This window comes from Nuphar pumila, chromosome 15 (genome assembly GCF_984573655.1).
Source record: "Nuphar pumila chromosome 15, dmNupPumi1.hap1.1, whole genome shotgun sequence".
Taxonomy (NCBI): Eukaryota; Viridiplantae; Streptophyta; class Magnoliopsida; order Nymphaeales; family Nymphaeaceae; genus Nuphar; species Nuphar pumila.
In genome coordinates, this window is record NC_143263.1 from 87,271,661 (window position 1) to 87,290,693 (window position 19,033).

At 38.4% G+C, this 19,033-nt stretch overlaps 1 protein-coding gene across 3 annotated transcripts in view; it reads right to left on the minus strand.

Annotated features, from left to right (window-relative positions):
- LOC149815896 (FMN binding protein) overlaps nt 1–19,033 on the minus strand; it is a 118,109-nt gene that overhangs the window by 32,617 nt on the left and 66,459 nt on the right. For all 3 annotated transcript variants that reach the window (XR_016427921.1, XR_016427920.1, XM_089989079.1), the window contains exons 8-9: nt 17,153–17,220; nt 16,708–16,773 (exon numbers count right to left, since the gene is read on the minus strand). Coding sequence is in view for 1 of the 3 variants with exons in the window: in XM_089989079.1 (XP_089845205.1) it covers nt 16,708–16,773; nt 17,153–17,220 (134 nt within the window). In the remaining 2 variants the exon portion in view is untranslated. The remainder of the gene's footprint in view (nt 1–16,707; nt 16,774–17,152; nt 17,221–19,033) is intronic.

Genomic DNA, 19,033 nt, shown 5'->3' on the forward strand with positions numbered 1-19,033 from the left:
CATATGAACTTCATTCTAACATGATAAGCAATTTTAGCAAGTAATAAGTCATAACTAGCATGAGTATTTGATTCACACAAACAGATAAGGTATCTCTAGCATGATCAATTGATTTCGCAAGCAAATAAGCAGTTAATTAACACAAGATATGAGTAGTTAATTAACACATGATGCACAATCAACAAGTATTATGAACAAGATAACTTTGTTTCGATATTAACTGGCCTATGGGTAAGCACAAGGCACGAAACGTAGAAACAACTGAGACTAATTGGGGGGTTTATTATGCCATGTATTTTCAATACCCCGAATAGCTAGCTGAGTCCGCTCCTAAGGGGACGGCTAATGACCGAGAGAGAATTCCCCAAAAATCACTCATTCAAATGATGCATCCAACTTCTACAAAAGTCCATGGGATCTACCACCTAGGATAATTTTCGGTAGTCCCGTCCCCTAACTCCGATGACAGGGAACACCGAGTCATTTGCCTGAGGAGTGGTTGTTAACAACCAGTCCATCGGAGGTTTTTTTACCATCTCGTCCTCTCCCTTGATGGAAAACAATGGGCGAATGGGTGCATCAAGTTTTATTTAACTGTCGACTCATTCTACATGCTCTGGTCTTTCAACCCACTCGAGCATCTTGCCTGTGAAGGCGAATCATCACCATTTATGTGATTTCCATTTCATCATTGTGCCTTTGCACGTTGCGAGGTTACCATAAACTTCTCATCTAATCATCGTAGTAAAAACATATCGTACTTGTCTAAAAGTATGACTACGATGAAAGGGGTATGAGTTTCTCAAAAAGAAACCCCAACTTTAATGTGTTGTGAAAGAAACGATATAATCATTTTAATTTACATTTAACATGGTCTGGTCCTTTAAACCAACACAAGCAACTTGCCTGTGAAGGTGAAACATCACTATGTAAATGATTTTCACAATGTGTCATCTGACCGCTTTGAGGTTACCACAGACCTTTCATCCTACTCATCGTAATACAAACAATACCTTACCTGTCTAAAAGTACAACTACAATGAGAAGGGTATGGGTTTCTTAAAAGAATACCCAACACAAAGTTTCACAAAGACATGATGTAAATAACTCATTTTGACATGTTTAGTCTTTTGAACAGAAATACAACATACATGATATAAGATCGCCATGGATCTGAAACACATCTCCCAAATGTACTGACTCGGGGAAATCCAGTTGCTATTTCACAACTCACAATATTCTCAAGCTTTGCTTTGCATGACTGCGTACTCGAGAAGCCAGAATCCGTGCAAAGAATCCTCTTCTCGAGGTTGTAGCGTCCGTACACAAATTCACATCCTTTCGAAAGGAGTAAAAATGGTATGCACTTCTATGCGCCCTACGAGACTAGCATTTAAGGAGTCACAAGAATCAAAATGCAAGTCTGTGTGCTAAGCGTGGCGGCAAGGAAAAGACATAGAACAGTAATGCGAAAGCGACAGCCTGTGCACTAAAGCGCGACGACAAAACAAATACAAAAATAATAAATGCAAAAGCAAGCCTGTGCACTGAAGCGCGACGACAAAACAAATACAAAAATAGTAAATGCAAAAGCAAGCTTGTGCACTGAAGCGCAATGACAAAGTAAAGATAGAAAACAGTAAAGACAGAAAGCAGTAAAGACAGGAAGTAAACGCGAAAGCAAGCCTGTGCACTGAAGCGCGGCAACAACAGAAAGCAGTAAAGACAGAAAGTAAATGTGAAAGCAAAAGCCTGTGCACAAAAAGCGTGACGACAACAGAAAGCAGTAAAGACAGAAAGTAAATGCGAAAGCAAAAGCCTGTGTACAAAAAGCGTGGCGGCAACAGAAAACAGTAAAGACAGGAATAAAAAAGGACAAAGATCACGAAATCGCGTTTTTGAGTTAAAGGCGTACGTATATAGATATACATATACATGTATATATGTATGTCTTTGTCCTTTTTTCCCATTTTAATTTTAGTGGCTTAATTTTAGTTCGTCTATTATCCTTTGCACAACTTTCCCCTACCTTGGGGAGTCGCGGTGTTATGCATGTCTTCCAGTGTAAGTGATGAACGTCTCGGACTGCGGGCCACAAGCAGGATCCGCTGCGCGAGCTGCGAAAAGTAAAAGGTGAGAATCATACATATATACTTCAAATTTTTAACAGAAAGGGGTTGAGACCCCAAAAGGATAGGGTTTTAACCTTGCCCGCTAAACCACAAAAGAAGAAGAAAAGAAGGGGCCAGGATGCAGCCCCTGCCCGCCGACCAACAGAAAAAGGGGGCAAGGGCATTGCCCCTGCCCGTAGATTTGACAGAAGAGGGAGGGGCTGCTTGCCGGCCTCTTCGAAGGGGGAAGGGGACGCGGGCGCAGCCCCTGCCCGCCTGTCTGACAGGGGTGAGAAGGGGAAGGGGAAGACCTGGACCTGCCCAGTAGAAAGCGAGAGGGGGTGGGCTCGGCTGTCAGGCTGAGCCCGATCCTCGCTCACAACAGAGGAGGGGCGAGGGGTGGGCCCGCAGTCAAGTCGAGCCCGACCCTGGCCCGACAAGAGAAGGCGAAGAGGGAGGTCGGGGCTCTGCCCCTGCTTGCCGAAAAACACAAAGGCAGGTTCGCCGCTGCTTGATAATAGTGGAGAGGGAGGCAGGGGGCTTCACCCCTGCCTGCCGGAAAGGTACAGAGGCAGGGACGAAACCCCTGCCTGCCAAAAAAAGGGGTGGAGGCAAGGGCTTTGCCCCTGCCTACTTGAAGAAGGGAACAGGTAGGGGCTTCGCCCCTGCCGGTAGCCTACCGAAAAACGAAAAGAGGAAGAAGAAGATCATGTAGGGAGAGAGAGAGGTTACCTGAGGGAGACAACGAAGGGGGGCGAGCGTGGACTGTTAAATATGTATATGTAAATGAATATATTTCTGTACTCTATTGTACCACTTGTACATACTGTATTGTACAGCATACTGTACTGTATTGTACTACTGTACTGTATTGTACAGCATACTGTACTGTATTGTACTGTATTGTACAACATACTGTACTGTATTGTACTATTGTACTGTATTGTACCACTCGTACAACATATAAATATCAATGGAAAGAGGAGAAGACATTACGCCCAACATTTTTTTCTCTCTTCCCTCTTACCTCTCTCTCTATCTCTTGCTACGATAGTAAGGTGACTCCCACATCTGATTTCTCACATGGTATCAGAGCCAAGGGCGTGGTAATCACGATCATCTGGAAGGCCCCTAAGGACCTTGACGTGCGTTTTTGGGCGTTCTCAAGGAAAGTGTTTTTCTTTTTTTTTATCTTTTCTCTATTGTTTCTCCGTTGAATCACTATATTTCGATGTCGTTTCTTCATTTCCTCATATCGTGCATCTTTTCCTTCTTACATATTCTGTTATCCCCAATTTTATCAACCCTAATTTCTGTTTTCCCCAAATTTGGGAACCCTCATTTCTCAAAAGTGCCTCTTTTCTCAAACTTCTTGTGATTTCTTATCTATTTCTTGCAATATAGTTGATAAATCGTACATTCTGCACGATTAACTAAAAAATCGTGATTTCCAAAACTCAAAAATTTCTGTCCGTACGGTTCTGTCCGTACAACCTACGAATTTCTGTCGTGCTGTTTGATTCATCTTTGATCTTCTTCCTTATGGATTCTAAAATCAGCCCCGGATTTCTTTCTCAACTTGTTTCTCACAAATTAACTCATGATAACTACTTACTTTGGAAACGCCAAATTCTGCCGTTTATCCGAAGTCATGGTCTTTCCGGGCATCTGGATGGGGGATCACCCGCCCCACCTATGACTATTACGCAAGAGGTAACTGGTAATGATGGGAAGAAGAGTTGCATTGCTATTCCAAATCCTGCGTATGATGTTTGGTTTCAGAAGGACCAATCTGTGGTTGCCTATTTGACTGCCACGTTATCTGATCGTATATTACAAACTATCTCTGACCATTTTACTGCTGCAGAACTATGGAGACATCTTGCTCACTCTTATTCACAGGTTTCTGAATCACGTGCACTTCAACTGAAATGGCAGTTCCAATCTATGCGAAAGGGAACTAAGACCATTACTGAATTTCTAGGGGATATCAAAATTATCATTGATCAGTTGGCCGCTATTGGATATCCTGTTTCTGACAGAGATGTTGTTCAGCAGGTATTGGGAAGCCTTGGGCCCCAATATCGTATGTTTTGCACTGCATTACAGGTTGCCTCTACACTTCCATGCTTTGAGGATTTACAGGCCAAACTCCTACAGTATGAAGTTAGTTTGACTCAAGATCATCTTATTGATGATCCTCATCCTGTCATGTTTACATCTGGGTCTACCTCATTTCGTCCACCTGCTGCTCATATGGGCCGTGGAGGACTCCTTCCTACTCCTACTGCTCCACCTGCCACTAGAGGTACCCGTGTCCCTACTTGCTTCCATTGCAACAAGTGTGGCCAAAGAGAAAGAGCCGTCTACTTTCCATCAGGCAGCCCATTCTCGAGCTTGGGTTGAAGCTATGAACGAAGAAATGGCAGCACTTCATGAATGTCATACATGGGATATTGTTCCTCGACCTGTTGATAGAAATGTTGTTGGTTCCAAATGGGTTTACAAGATCAAGCGTAAACCAGATGGTAGCATTGAAAGATATAAAGCTCGCCTTGTTGCACGCGGATTCACACAACAATATGGGCAAGATTATGAGGAAACTTTTAGCCCTGTTGTCAAAATTGGCACCATTCGTGTGATCCTCACTTTGGCACTTCAGCATGGTTGGTCTCTTAGCCAGTTGGATGTCAAGAATGCGTTCCTACATGGGGACTTGAAGGAAGAGGTGTATATGGAGCAACCTCCTGGATATAGTGAACATGATGCGGCTACATAGGTTTGTAAATTGAGAAGGTCTCTTTATGGTTTAAAACAGGCATCTCGGTCTTGGTTTGAGAGTTTCTCCATGGAAATTCAGCAGCATGGCTTTTCTAAGAGTATACTTGATCATTCTTTATTTATGTATAAGAATGATCATGTTACTACTTGGGTTCTTATATATGTTGATGACATCATTATCACTGGGAGTGATGATGCACATATTGCCTTGGTCAAGTCTTTACTCATGGCCAAATTCAAGATGAAGGACTTAGGCCCATTGCGATACTTCTTGGGAGTTGAAGTCGATAGACAAGATGATCGACTCACTCTAAGTCAACACAAGTATACTCTTGACATTCTTCACACCACTGGTATGATTAATTGTAAACCTCTCAGCACCCCATCTGTCTTAAATCATAAGTTTAGTGCAAAAGAAGGCCAATTATATCATGATTCCACTTTATATCGCCGCATTGTTGGTATGTTGCAATATCTTACATTTACAAGACCTGACATTGCTTATGCTGTAAATCAAGCATCTCAGTTTATGCATGCTCCCACTGATTGTCATATGGAATGTATTAAGCGTATTCTCAGATATCTGAAAGGGACTATTGGAGATGGATTGCTCTATCACAAAGATGAAAGCTTCACTACAGGACACCGTTTACTTACATATTGTGATGCAGATTGGGGTGGGGACCCTGATGAGCGTAGGTCGGTTTCAGGATATTGTGTTTTTATTGGCCCAAATATTGTCACTTGGAGTAGTAAGAAACAAAAGGCCATTGCTAAATCCAGCACTGAGGCAGAGTACAGGGCAATGGCAGCAGGGACAGCTGATGTCACTTGGGTACGGCATCTTCTTCAAGAGTTGAATGAACCTATCTCGTCCTCTCTGCTTTTATGTGATAATCAAAGTGCCATTAATATTTCTTTTAACCCTATTCATCATTGTCGCACGAAGCACATTGAGATTGATCAGCATTTTGTTAGACAAAAGATTGAAACAGAAGAAATTGAGGCTTCGTATGTCAGATCAGAAGACCAAGTAGCAGACATCTTCACCAAAGGATTGGTTAGTCATCAATTTTGGTTACTTAAGGGCAAGTTGAGCATGATTGAAGATCATCCTCAACTTGAGGGAGGCTGTTAAATATGTATATGTAAATGAATATATTTCTGTACTGTATTGTACCACTTGTACATACTGTATTGTACAGCATACTGTACTGTATTGTACTACTGTACTGTATTGTACAACATACTGTACTGTATTGTACTATTGTACTGTATTGTACAGCATACTGTACTGTATTGTACTATTGTACTGTATTGTACCACTCGTACAACATATAAATATCAATGGAAAGGGGAGAAGACATTACGCCCAACATTTTTTTCTCTCTTCCCTCTTACCTCTCTCTCTATCTCTTGCTACGATAGTAAGGTGACTCCCACATCTGATTTCTCACATGGACATCGGGGGTTCCTTTGTCGAACTGAAGAGGAACGAGGGAGAGAGGAGGTGACGCGGGGGCTGCGGGTGGCCGGAAAAGGAAACGGGGGAGAGGGCATGACGGCCGACATGGGGTCGCTTGGGCCGGTCCCGACAACAGAAGAGGGCGAAAGAGAGGGGAGACCGCAGATGGGGCTCGGGCAGGCTGCCGACACCGGAGCTCCTCCGATGAGCCGAGGAGGTCGAGGGAGAGAGAGAGCATGCGAGGAGCGGGGGACTGCAGCGGCGAGGGTTTCGCGTAATGGAAACCCTCCCTTGCGTGCTTTAAATAAGCACGAGCGAGGGGGGGGGGGGGTTAAAAAGGGGTTTGGATCCGGGTCGGATCCGACCCGGGTCAAAACTTTTTTCCAAAAATACGGGCTTTACATATTGTATTTTGCCGATTAATGGCTTCTTGTTTATATGCTTGTGTGAAAATGTCTACGAAGAGACAATACATAAACAAGCATAAAAACTTTATAAAAGAAGTGCACGAAAGCACTCTCACAACACTTGAACAAAATACACAAAAAGTGTATAAATAATAAACATGCAATAATGCATGTATTTCAATATATAAAAGCAAATGCTTGAGACCCTCAAGCTTGGGAAATACAAGGGGGGAACACCCCTATTTATACAAATGTTAGAAGGTGCAAGGGGGGGCTCCCAAAGGAGTCGTTGGGAGCCCCCAACGGTCACATTTGTGACCGTTGGGGGCCCCCAACGACTCTATTGGGGGACCCCCAATGCACATAAAATAAATCAAAAAAATAAAAAGAAAAAAAGAAATTACAAAAGTAAAAATAAAAAGAAAATTACAGCATATTCTAAAAGTGAATATGCGCAAAACAGGAAATGACAGAAATGCCCTTTTGGGTAAAAATATATAAATATATATATTTATATACATAGAGATATATGTACATATAATATATTATATGTAAATATATCTCTATGTATATAAATATATATATTTATATTTACAATGATTTTAGGAGCTACATTTTAACACCCCCCCTCAAACTTACGGTGTGATAACCGCAAGTTTGTCAAGAAGGAAATGAAATCTGGGCGAACATAGAGCTTTTGTGAAGAAGTCGGCAAGTTGATACTCAGATGTCACATATGGCAGATCAATGACCTTCTTCAAGTATTCCTCTCGGACATAATGACAATCCATTTCTATATGCTTTGTTCGCTCGTGAAATGTGTGGTTCTTGGCAATGTAGATGGCACTTTTATTGTCACAGCATAACTTTGTTGGTTCTTTGACAACTACTCCCATATCTTCCAAAAGGCGTCGAATCCATACTATTTCCATGGTGGTAGATGCCATGGCTCTGTATTCGGCTTCAGTGGATGATAAGGAGACCTTCTGTTGCTTTTTACATCGCCACGAGATCAAGGATTTTCCTAAAAAAATACAAAAACCAGTGGTGGAGTGACGGTTACTAGGGTCACCTCCCCAATCTGAGTCAGTATAAGCAAGCAATTTTAATTCAGAAGAAGAGGAAAGGAATACTCCCTTATTCACTGTTCCCTTCAAGTATCTGATGATGCAAAGTACAACACCCATATGGACGGTTGTAGGAGCATGTTGAAACTGACTGGCGATGTGTATAGCATGTGACAAATCGAGTCGAGTAATGCTTAGATACATTAAAGAACCTACCAACTGTCTGTAAGGAGTAGGATCAGTTAGAGGAACACCGTCGTCAATCTTCATTTTGGCTCCCACAACTTCAGGAGTTTCACATACTTTGTCATCAGAAATCCCTGATCTGTCAATAATCTCACAAGCAAGTTTAGACTGAGATAGAAAATAACCACGTTGCGAATAAGCAACCTCAATTCCAAGAAAATATGTCAGAAAACCTAAGTCTGACATCTCAAATTTTGAAGTCAAGACGGACTTAATACCCTTGACTCCTTGTATATCATCACCTGTGATTAACATGTCATCAACATATAATAACAATATTACAATCCCTGCTTTAGATTTTCTAGTAAATAGAGCAGTATCAGTATAACATGAGGAGAAACCATTTTCCAGCATTACACTGGTAAATCTGTCATACCAGGCTTTGGGGGCCTGTTTCAAACCATAAAGTGCCTTTCGAAGACGAAGGACTTTATCTTTGGGGATCTCCATGCCAGGTGGAGCGTCCATATACACTTCTTCATTAAGATCACCATTTAAAAAGGCATTTTTCACATCCATTTGAAAGATATTCCAATTTTTGATAGATGCAATAGTGATAAGACACCTAACTGTAACCATTCGGGCTACAGGAGCAAAAGTTTCTTCATAATCAATCCCATACTCTTGCCCATACCCTTTTGCAACTAAGCGAGCCTTATACCTTTCAAGTGATCCGTCACTCTTAGTTTTAACTTTAAATACCCATCGACAACCTATAGTTTTCTTTCCTATAGGTAGAGATTGAAAATCCCACGTTTCAGCCCTTTTAAGAGCACTAAGTTCATTTTGCATAGCTTCTTGCCATTCTATACATTTCTTTGCTTCTTCAAAGTTTCTTGGTTCAAAATAAGAATGAATGGCACTAAGACAAGCCCTATATCGGGGCGAAAAGGAATCAAAGGAGACAAAACGAGTGGGAGGTCTCCTATTCCTCTCAGACCTTCGGTGATCGAGAACAGGCATATGTTCACTATATTGGTCAATAGCACTTCTAAAGGTGTCTTGGTTTCTACGAGAGTATGTTATCGGATCATTAGAAATCTTGTCTTCTTGTTGGTTATGCTCTTCGATATTACTTTCAATGTTCTCATCATGGTTTGATGACATATCATCATCACTGGATGTATCATCATTACTAGATAATAAGTCAAAAAGGAAGGAATAATCAAAATTTTCTTGTTGAGAAACATTTTTTTCAAATCCACTTTCATTTTCCAAAAAGGTTACATTTCTAGAAACATATAATTTATCTTCTCGAAGATCATAGCATCGAAATCCCTTTTGAGTTTCGGAATATCCAAGAAAAGCGCAGGGGATAGCCTTGGGAGAGAGTTTGTCATTCTTATCCGTAAGAATGAAACACTTACACCCGAAGACTCGTAACCTATTATAATCTGGTTCGAGTTTATACAAGATCTCAAAAGGGGATATTTTTCCTAATATTCTAGAAGGCAAACGATTTATTAGATAAACAGAAGCAAGAGCAGCTTCAGCCCAAAAAAATTTTGGTATGTTTTGAGAAATAAGAAAGGTTCTAGTGGTCTCAATAATATGTCTGTTTTCTTTCGGCCAACCCATTTTGTTGGGGGGTTTTAGGACAAGATCTTTGGTGAATGATTCCTTGATCTTCAAGATATATTTTAAATTGGTTGGAGAGATATTCTCCTCCAGAATCACTTCTAAAAATCTTTATGTTACTATTAAATTGATTCTTGATCATCGAATGGAAAGTTCTAAAGCATGAAAAGACTTCATGTTTGAATTTAAGAAAAAAGATCCATGAATATCTAGAGAAATCATCCACAAAAATAACATAATAAGAAAAACCTCCTTTTGAGACAATAGGTGCTGGTCCCCAAACATCGGAATGAATAATTTCAAAAGGTTTTGATGAGAACATAGTTCTTTGCTCAAAAGGTAAACTTTTCATTTTTCCGAGAATACAGTCATTACAAGAAAAGGAACTTTTACATAGGTCTTTTGCAAAATGTAAGTAAGACAACTTGGTGATATTAGGATGACCAAGTCTTTTGTGCCACATGTTTATATCTTTGTTTCGGGCAACATTACAAAAAGATTTTGGAACTCGAAGAGATTCCATGTAGTATAAATCGCCTTTTCTAAAGCCTTCCCCAATCAATTTCCCGGACAGGCGATCCTGTATTAAACATTTATCACATGAAAATTTAATATCACAACCATGATCCGAGAGTTGAGAAACAGAAAGAAGATTTAAATTAAGTTTAGGTATAAATCTAATTTTTGGAATAAAAAAATCTTGAGTTTCAAAATTACCTATTCCTTTAATTTCAAGAGAAGTTCCATCCGCAGTGGAAACAAAGGATGGAGAAGCATTTTTTGAATAATCGGAAAGTGAAAACATGTTTGGGGACATATGAAAGGATGCACCTGAGTCCAAAAGCCAAGGGACTTTACCTGGAATGGAAGAAGTAGACACGGCGGCACCGGATGTAGCTCCCTTGAGAAGAGGTTGAAGGGCTTCCATTATTTGGTTCAACGAGAGTGACCCACTTGATGATGCCTCTTCCTTTTGTGGTGCGCCGGTGGTGGCCATAGCAAGAAGCTTCTTCCATTTGGGACATACTGGTTTGATATGCCCCGGTTCTTTACAAAAGTGACATATAGTCTTGCTATAGTCCCGCTTCCCTCTTTGTCCACCATCTCCTCCTTGATTTTGGAATTTAAAGTGAGGAGGACGATAGGTCTTTACATTATTTCCGGGTCTTGATACGGCATTAACCTCATTATTTTCTTCATAATTACAAGGAACCATAAGAACACTTGGTCCTTGTTTACATAAATTCATACGAGTCTCCTCACCACTTAATTTGGTGAGAACATCTTCAAGAGAGGGAGGAGTAAATGAGGATAGAAGTGATGACCTTATTTGCTCAAATTCCGGTCTCAACCCATTCAAAAAATTGAAGAAACGATCTTCTTCAAGTTGCTTGTGGCGGAGTTCAATTGCCTCTCCACTCCATTTTGGTTCAAGCATAGAGAGCTCATCCCAAATAGAGGAAAGATCGGCAAAATATTCCCTAATAGACATTTCACCTTGAGTAAGGGAGAGGGCCTTCTTTTGAAGGTAATACTTATGAGATAGGTCTCTTGATGTATACATCTTCTCGAGATAATGCCAAGCTTCCGATGCCTTTTTGAATTTGATAATGTTGGCATTAATCTTCGTTTCGACGGATGCGAAGAACCAAGAAAGAATCTTGAAGTTCTTCATTTCCCATTCGTCGTGTTTCTTTGAGTATTCTTCAAGAGCTTTGATCCTTTCCTCTCCCTCAAGAATCTTGATTTCACTTCCATCCATTATGGTTATCTTGGGTTCCGGCTCCGGAATTGTTCCTTGCACATAACCCCACAATCCTTTTCCTTTTATGTGGGCCTCCATATTCCCGGCCCAAATATGATAGTTGGACCCATTCAATTTGAAGCCAAGGGCAAAGTGAGACTCTTTCTCACCCATTAAGACGTAGAGAGAAGAAGAAAAAAGACGTACCAATACGATGTTTCAACTTCTTCTTAGCACAAGATCCTTCTAAAATATTTGAGAAGCAAGATCCACCACTTCAATCTCAAAAAATCCGAAGGCACGGTTTTCGAGGCACACGAACAAAGGCGGATCTCACGATCTCCAATCACCAACCTGGCTCTGATACCATGTGAAAATGTCTACGAAGAGACAATACATAAACAAGCATAAAAACTTTATAAAAGAAGTGCACGAAAGCACTCTCACAACACTTGAACAAAATACACAAAAAGTGTATAAATAATAAACATGCAATAATGCATGTATTTCAATATATAAAAGCAAATGCTTGAGACCCTCAAGCTTGGGAAATACAAGGGGGGAACACCCCTATTTATACAAATGTTAGAAGGTGCAAGGGGGGGCTCCCAAAGGAGTCGTTGGGAGCCCCCAACGGTCACATTTGTGACCGTTGGGGGCCCCCAACGACTCTATTGGGGGAACCCCAATGCACATAAAATAAATCAAAAAAATAAAAAGAAAAAAAGAAATTACAAAAGTAAAAATAAAAAGAAAATTACAGCATATTCTAAAAGTGAATATGCGCAAAACAGGAAATGACAGAAATGCCCTTTTGGGTAAAAATATATAAATATATATATTTATATACATAGAGATATATGTACATATAATATATTATATGTAAATATATCTCTATGTATATAAATATATATATTTATATTTACAATGATTTTAGGAGCTACATTTTAACAGCTTGTGCATTCATTATAGTCACTTTGTGACATTGTTCTTTGCACTAGTGTTTCACTACATGGTTTCAGAGCCCCTAGGTGATTGAGCACTCTTGGGACTCTCTTTTATTTTATTTTTTGTGTGCTTGTACTTTGCACACTTGTTATCCTCTTTCCTTTCTCTCTTCCATAATGGCCGACAAGGATGCAAAAATTGATCTCATTCAAATTGAATGAGACTAACTATAGAATGTGGGCGGCCGCTATGAAAAACAACCTCAAAGGTAAGAAACTTTGGGGATTTGTATGTGGTACAGTTCTGGAACCTCAACTAAAGCTCACCAAGAAGGAAGAAAATGAGAAAAAATCCTTGAATGAAGAAGAAAAAGACAAGGCCATTGATGAATATCAATCCAAAGTTGAAGATTGAGAAAGTAGCCATGCTAAAATATTGGCATGGTTCATGAACAATATGGAGCTCAAAATTTATGCTAATCTAGCCAAATTCAAGAAGGCAAATTAAGCATGGTTCTTCATGAAAGGTATGTACACTAAAAGAGATCTTGCTAGACATTTCTTTTTGCAAGAAAAAGGGAGAGCAACCAAGCAAAAAGATATGACTATTAGAGATTACTATAGCACTTTATCATCTCGATGAGATGAACTTGCTCTCCTTGAACCCCAATGAGAAGGAAGTGTTATAGATATAAGGCAAGAACAAATGGAGAGAGAGAGAGATTCTTTAAATTTATTCATGGGCTTACGCCCAAATTTGAACAACAACGAAGATTCATACTTCATAGGACTTCAACTCCTCTTAGTGAAATTCTTCCCAATCTATGCCAGGAAGAAACATGCTTGGCTCTAAAAAAAGGATATTGATGAAGTACATGCGGTATCTAAACCGAGTAATAATATGAGGACATATAAGCCTCCTCACTTTTGAAAAAATAACTATAACAACAATGGTGGTGGAAGAAAAATGGTGTGTCATCATTGTAATGAACCAGGGTATCTTAGACCCGATTGAGAAGGAGAGGAGGGGTCGGGGAGGGGGAAGGGGAAGGGGGGGGGGGGGTCAGGTAGGAGAGAGACGGAGTCGTGCCCTAACACCCCCCCCCCCCCCCACCTCCTTAATTTTTTTTGGTCCAAAATGGAATCGGTCAGAGTTGACCGAGTTCAGATAGGACAAATATAACATTGGGTGCGGTTGATCGCGGCACTCAATTAGTCGAATCCCTGTGACATAGTCTCTAAGGCACTGGCTTGTTGCAATTTTTAGGTAATAATTCTAACAGAAAACAATATTTAGTAACTTAGGCACATAATGATCAAAGAAGCTTTTTTTTCAATAAACAAAACATTTCTTAAAATATAAAGTTTACCATTTTTTAAATGATAGTATCTAAATCCCTTTTGATTTTCACCATATCCAAGAAAAACACAAGGTATAGCTCTAGATGATAATTTATCATTTTTGTTGGTTAATATAAAACATTTGATTTAAATACCCTTAGTCTCAAATAATTAGGGAAAATTTTATAAAAAAAATTCAAAAGAAGATATGTTTTGCAATTTAGAAGAGGGATTTCTATTTATAAGATACACAGTTGTAAGGGCGGCTTCAACCCAAAATTCTCTTGCTACATTGCTTGATATAATAAGAGTCCTTGTTGTTTCAATTATATGTTTATGTTTTCTTTCTATTAAACCATTTTGTTGGGGTGTATTAGCACATGATCTTTAGTGTAAGATTTTACAAGTTTTCAAATAATTTTTAAATTCATTTGACATGAATTCTCCCCCTGAATTCAAACGAAAAATAAAAATGTTTGAATTAAATTGATTTTTAACCATATTATGAAAGATCTTAAAATTTCAAAGTCCTTTGATTTGTACGTAAGAAAATAAATCCAAGTACATTTAGTATAATCATTTACGAAAATAACATAATACACATATCTACCTTTAGAAACAATGGGAGCGAGGCCCCAAACATCCAAGTGCACTAACTCAAGGTGTTTAAAGACAAAAAAAATCTTTTTTCCAAATGGTAACACTTTCATTATTCTAAGGATGCAATCCGTACATGAGAAATCTTCATTACAAAACTTTTTCATATATGGTATAAAAGATTGTTAGATATAGTGAGATGTCCTAGCCTTTTGTGCCATAAAACAATATCTATATTTTGTACATCACAACAAAAATTGTCTTTAAAAATAATCAACCGGTTGATATAGTAAAGACCTCCTTCCCTATGTTCTTCCCCAATCAGCTTCCCTGACTGGTGATCATGCACCCAACAACGGAATCTAATTTTAGGAATAAAAAAGATTACAATTTTTTCAAGATTTTTAATCCCTTTAATATCAAAAGATGTACCATCGGACGTAAAAACATGGGATTTGCTTGAATTAGTACAATATTCGAATAGTAAGATATCATTTCGGGTCATGTGAAATGAGGCATCATAATCTAAAAGCCAAAAGTTCTTACCAAGTGACAAAGATGTAGAGACCGCAACACCCATGATAGAGGATGAGTTTTTGAGGAGCAGTTATAGAACCTCCACTAATTGAGACAAAGTCATGGTTCCAATGAATTTGGAGTCTCCATTAGTTTCACTTTTGTTCTCTCGGGAAGGCCTAACCCATGTCACCTCCTCGTCCTTTCCTCTTAGTTTTGCGCAATAGGGCTTGATGTGTCTCGACTCTCTATAATTGTGGCAAACAATTTTCCTTCTCCATCTCCTTCAACACGTGACTTTTCAAAGTGTAGCTTTCCAAAGTGAGGAGTTTTGTATGTATTAATGTTAGCACCAGGTCTAAATACGACCAACACATTATCTTAGGATTCTTTGGATTTGGACATAGTCTTGAGCCTTGTTTCCTCCATGCACACTTCGGCCAAGACCTCATGCAAATGCGGAATTTTCTTGCAATAGATAATGTCCACACACACATGCTCAAATTCAGACCTAAGGCCTTTCATGAATTGAAAAAATTGCTTCTCAAGAATTTGATTTTTCCTTTAAAGAGCATCATTAGGACCCTCACATATGGGTTCTAACTTTGCCATTTGATCCCATAATCTTTTAAGAGTACCATAGTATTCTCTAACAGATTTGTCGCCTTGCTTGGAATTATAGATGTGGTCCGGTAATTCCCACTTTCATGCGGCATCCTTTTGAGTATAAGTTTGTTTGATGTAGACCCAAGCTTTATTGGCTCTCTCAAATTCGAGAATGTTAGCACAAGTCTCTTCCCTTATACTTCCCATAAATAGTGAGAGGATTTTGGCATGACCAACCTCTCATTCCTTAAGAGCTTTCTTATAGTCTCCCAAGGCTTATTCTCTTTCAACAGCTTTGAGAGTCTCCTTTTATCCGTCGTAGCCCACATGTTATAGTTGTTCTTGTCAAATTTAAAGAGAACAATAGTAACTACTTCCTTGTTGGCCATGACAAAGAGAGAAGGAGAAAGAGTGAGAGAGAAAGAATAAGAATTTGGATGAGAATGGGGTGAAATCCACGTACACACGATCTCATGAGCACACAAACCACCGGTCTTCACGATCTCAAGAGCCCAAGGCTTTGATACCATGTAATGAAATACAAAAAAGGTATGCACAATACAAAATCTATTAAGAGCTATACAATGACAAGGGTGTGCACAAATACAAAGTCACTAAGGCAATACAAGAGGTCACCAAGGGTAAATACATGATCACAAGAGGGTTCACAAACACAAGCCACTAATGGGCAAGAAAGCACACATAATATATATATATATATATATATATATATTATTAATTAGAATGCTTGAGAAAAGCATGAACCACAAGGGGCATAAGTTCCCTACTTATATACAAAAAAAGGGAGACAAACTAGCTATTGCGAGCTCCCAACAGCTAGAAATCCTAATGACTAAAATGCCCTTAGGGTCAAACAAAAAGAAAAAGAGACAAAAATTAAAAAGAAAAATTACAATATACCCTACCTAAATACATTCTAGATAAAAGAAAACATTAAAAAATATATATAATATGTATAACATATATATACATACATGTGTGCTATATATTAACAAGCAGCCCTTCCATAAAATCCTGAATTCTACCTTTTTTCAAACACACAAGTCAAAATGGCCTGCTTTGGCCATTCCCATTACAACGAGGGTAGCTTAAAGTACTTGCACAACAATAACATCCCCCCACCCACTGTGGCCCTCTCATTAAATATGAACTTTTATTCCATAAATAGGAAAATAAACTTCACAAACATTAACAAGATTTCTTGTGCCACATTTACATTGAAAAAAAAAAGAAATTGCACATCACTTTTAAGCACACAATTAAAGCAAAAGCAAAGATACCTTAATTGAAGTAGAGTACTGCACAATTGCTTTAGTGTCATCTGCATGATCTCCATTCATATGAGACTGTAAAATTTGAAGTGATGGGGAGGAGGGGTTACGGCACAAGGAAAATAGGGGGGGAGAGAGAGAGTTATATTTTGTTAGAACTTAAAACCATAGGACAAATAGTGCAAGATTCAAATAAAATTGCTAAAAAATGATATCTTGGTAAAAGTTAAAAAAGCCAATAATTTCCAATCCTTCAAAATAAAATGATTTTATCATGCTTTTATTAGCAAAATCTCAAAAAGACTTTATCTGATTTTTTTTGCATTATTAACATTTATTTTCCCTATATCTGATTTTCTTTGGACAATATTTGCATGGAAATCTCAAGAAAAATGAAAATTATGAAAGTCTTGCTGAGAATTTCATAGCAGATAAATTAATAGAACTACATTACAGAGATGGGTTTTGAGAACTGAGATATCTGATCCACTTTGGTAGCTTTATATTCCTCCCCAGTAAATTCTGGAAGATGTTCACAGCTAATTAATGATGTTATTGTACAACCACATAAATTCTTTAAAACTATCCTACGCATAAATCAAATGATGCTTCCACTCATGAAACAACTATCAGAAATCTGAAAACAATTAAATCAAACATAGATCATAAAAAATCCAGAGGATTAAGAATAAAAAATCACAGTTACAAAGAATAATGGCCAAGTAATGAACAAGTGAGAGAAGCAATATTCAAAATATTCAATCAGTCTGTTTATGGTTCTCATAAAATGATCATCACATGTAGATTCAAGAACATTTACTATAGCAGAAGCTTAAAATAAAAAACTTATTCTACAGAATCTCTTCAAATTTTTAAATCATGAATTGAAACAGTTTTTCTATAAATCATCTTCATTATGCATGAATTCATTCAACATTCAGAAATAAATATGGACTCTAATTTCTAGGAATCATTTGACCTAATGACACTTCAATTATGCTTTATTTTTCATGACATAAATACTTTTTTTTGAGAAGCAAAATTACTATTAAAACTAAATCAGAAGTACAAATAGGTCCTAGACAAGGATGACAAGATGTTGTACCAAATCATTCTAAGTACATAATTACCGATATTCCACTAATGTCTTTAGCTAAGTTAAATCCACCTTTACCCATTTTGCTTTTGCACAAAGCAATACATCAGTAAAATTATGATTGGAATATATAGATATATATATAATTGAAGCAGTATCCCCAAACTAACAAAATATCCCAATAAACTGCATCAAAAGCCTTCCTGAGGTCTACTTTTAGAAAAAAAGCTTCCCTCTTGCTAGCCTCTATGGAGTGTATGGTCTTATTTGCAACTATTACACACTCTTGAATATGCCTATTTGGAATAAATGTAGCTAGCCTATGACTAAGGATTTCTTCCAGTAGAGGATTTAGTCTATTTGCTACAATCTTTACTATTATTTGTACCGAATAAAGCAATCGGATGATAGCTGCTTATATGTTCTGCACCAAATTGTTTGGGAATGAGAATTATCTCTGCCCAATTAATCTCATTCAGCAGCATTGTCAGCAACTGCTTCAGGCCAATTTGCACACTTCCTAGAACTACTTGAAAAAGTCAGGAGGAAATCTCCTTGGCTAGTGCCCACATTGCAACTTTGATTCTTCCCAATAAAAAAATCCTTGATAAGCAGCCCATCATTAGTTTCAAATATTGTTCACAATGGGGGATTACAAAATCATCCTATACTAATAGTGTCGATAAAAAAAGTTTCTTAAAATAGTTTGAGATCCCTGGCATTATCTAACATCCCTACTAACATTTTCTTCTTTTATGTGATTTTACATCCTCTTTTGTGTCCAGTAGAAGCTATTATCCTGTTACCAAACCCATGGAGGATGGCTCATGTGAAGGAGCCTACTATGCTAGTTTGGCTCACCTAGGCTCAATGGGGTTTGGCTAAGCCTTGTATTGGATTGGGTCATATGTACATGGGAGACATTAGCCTACGTGGGGAAAGGCATAATTATCATTGTATGTGAGCCACGGAGACTATAAATAGGCTCATGCCCTCTTTGGCCTCTCTCTAGTTCCTAGAGATGGGATTGGCTCTAGTTAGGCAACTAGCTAGAGATTGACTCATACACTAACTAGTCACCCTACACCATCACTTTCCCACCTCTTCCTCTCCATTTTCTCTACCTAAGGACGATTTGGTATTAGAGTAATCGATCGTACATCAAAAACCAAAAAAAAAATTACTAAATTCAACCTCTTAGATCAAAATCCAAAAAAATCAACCTAACCAATTTTCACG